Genomic DNA, 247 nt, shown 5'->3' with positions numbered 1-247 from the left:
GCGCGGGCGCGGAAAGCTCGGCGCGCTTGAAGCGCTTGCGGCGCCGCAGGAAGCTGCCGTTGTCGAACATGTCGGCGGCCGCCGGGTCCAGCGTCCAGTAGTTGCCCTTGCCCGGGTTGCCCGGCTCGCGGGGCACCTTGACGAAGCAGTCGTTGAGCGTGAGGTTGTGGCGGATGCTGTTCTGCCACTTGCGCGGGCTGTCGCGGTAGAAGGCGAAGCGCTCGGTGATGAAGCGGTAGATGGCGGC

At 68.4% G+C, this 247-nt stretch overlaps 1 protein-coding gene across 1 annotated transcript in view; it reads right to left on the bottom strand.

Annotated features, from left to right (window-relative positions):
• Positions 1-247, bottom strand: part of FOXE3 (forkhead box E3) — a 1,152-nt gene that overhangs the window by 630 nt on the left and 275 nt on the right. Inside the window, exon 2 of the mRNA XM_015595054.1 lies at positions 3-245. Coding sequence (XP_015450540.1) covers positions 3-245 — 243 coding nt within the window. The remainder of the gene's footprint in view (positions 1-2; positions 246-247) is intronic.

Source organism: Pteropus alecto, unplaced genomic scaffold, assembly GCF_000325575.1.
Source record: "Pteropus alecto unplaced genomic scaffold, ASM32557v1 scaffold25, whole genome shotgun sequence".
Classification (NCBI taxonomy): Eukaryota; Metazoa; Chordata; class Mammalia; order Chiroptera; family Pteropodidae; genus Pteropus; species Pteropus alecto.
This window is presented reverse-complemented; position numbering and strand designations above follow the sequence as displayed.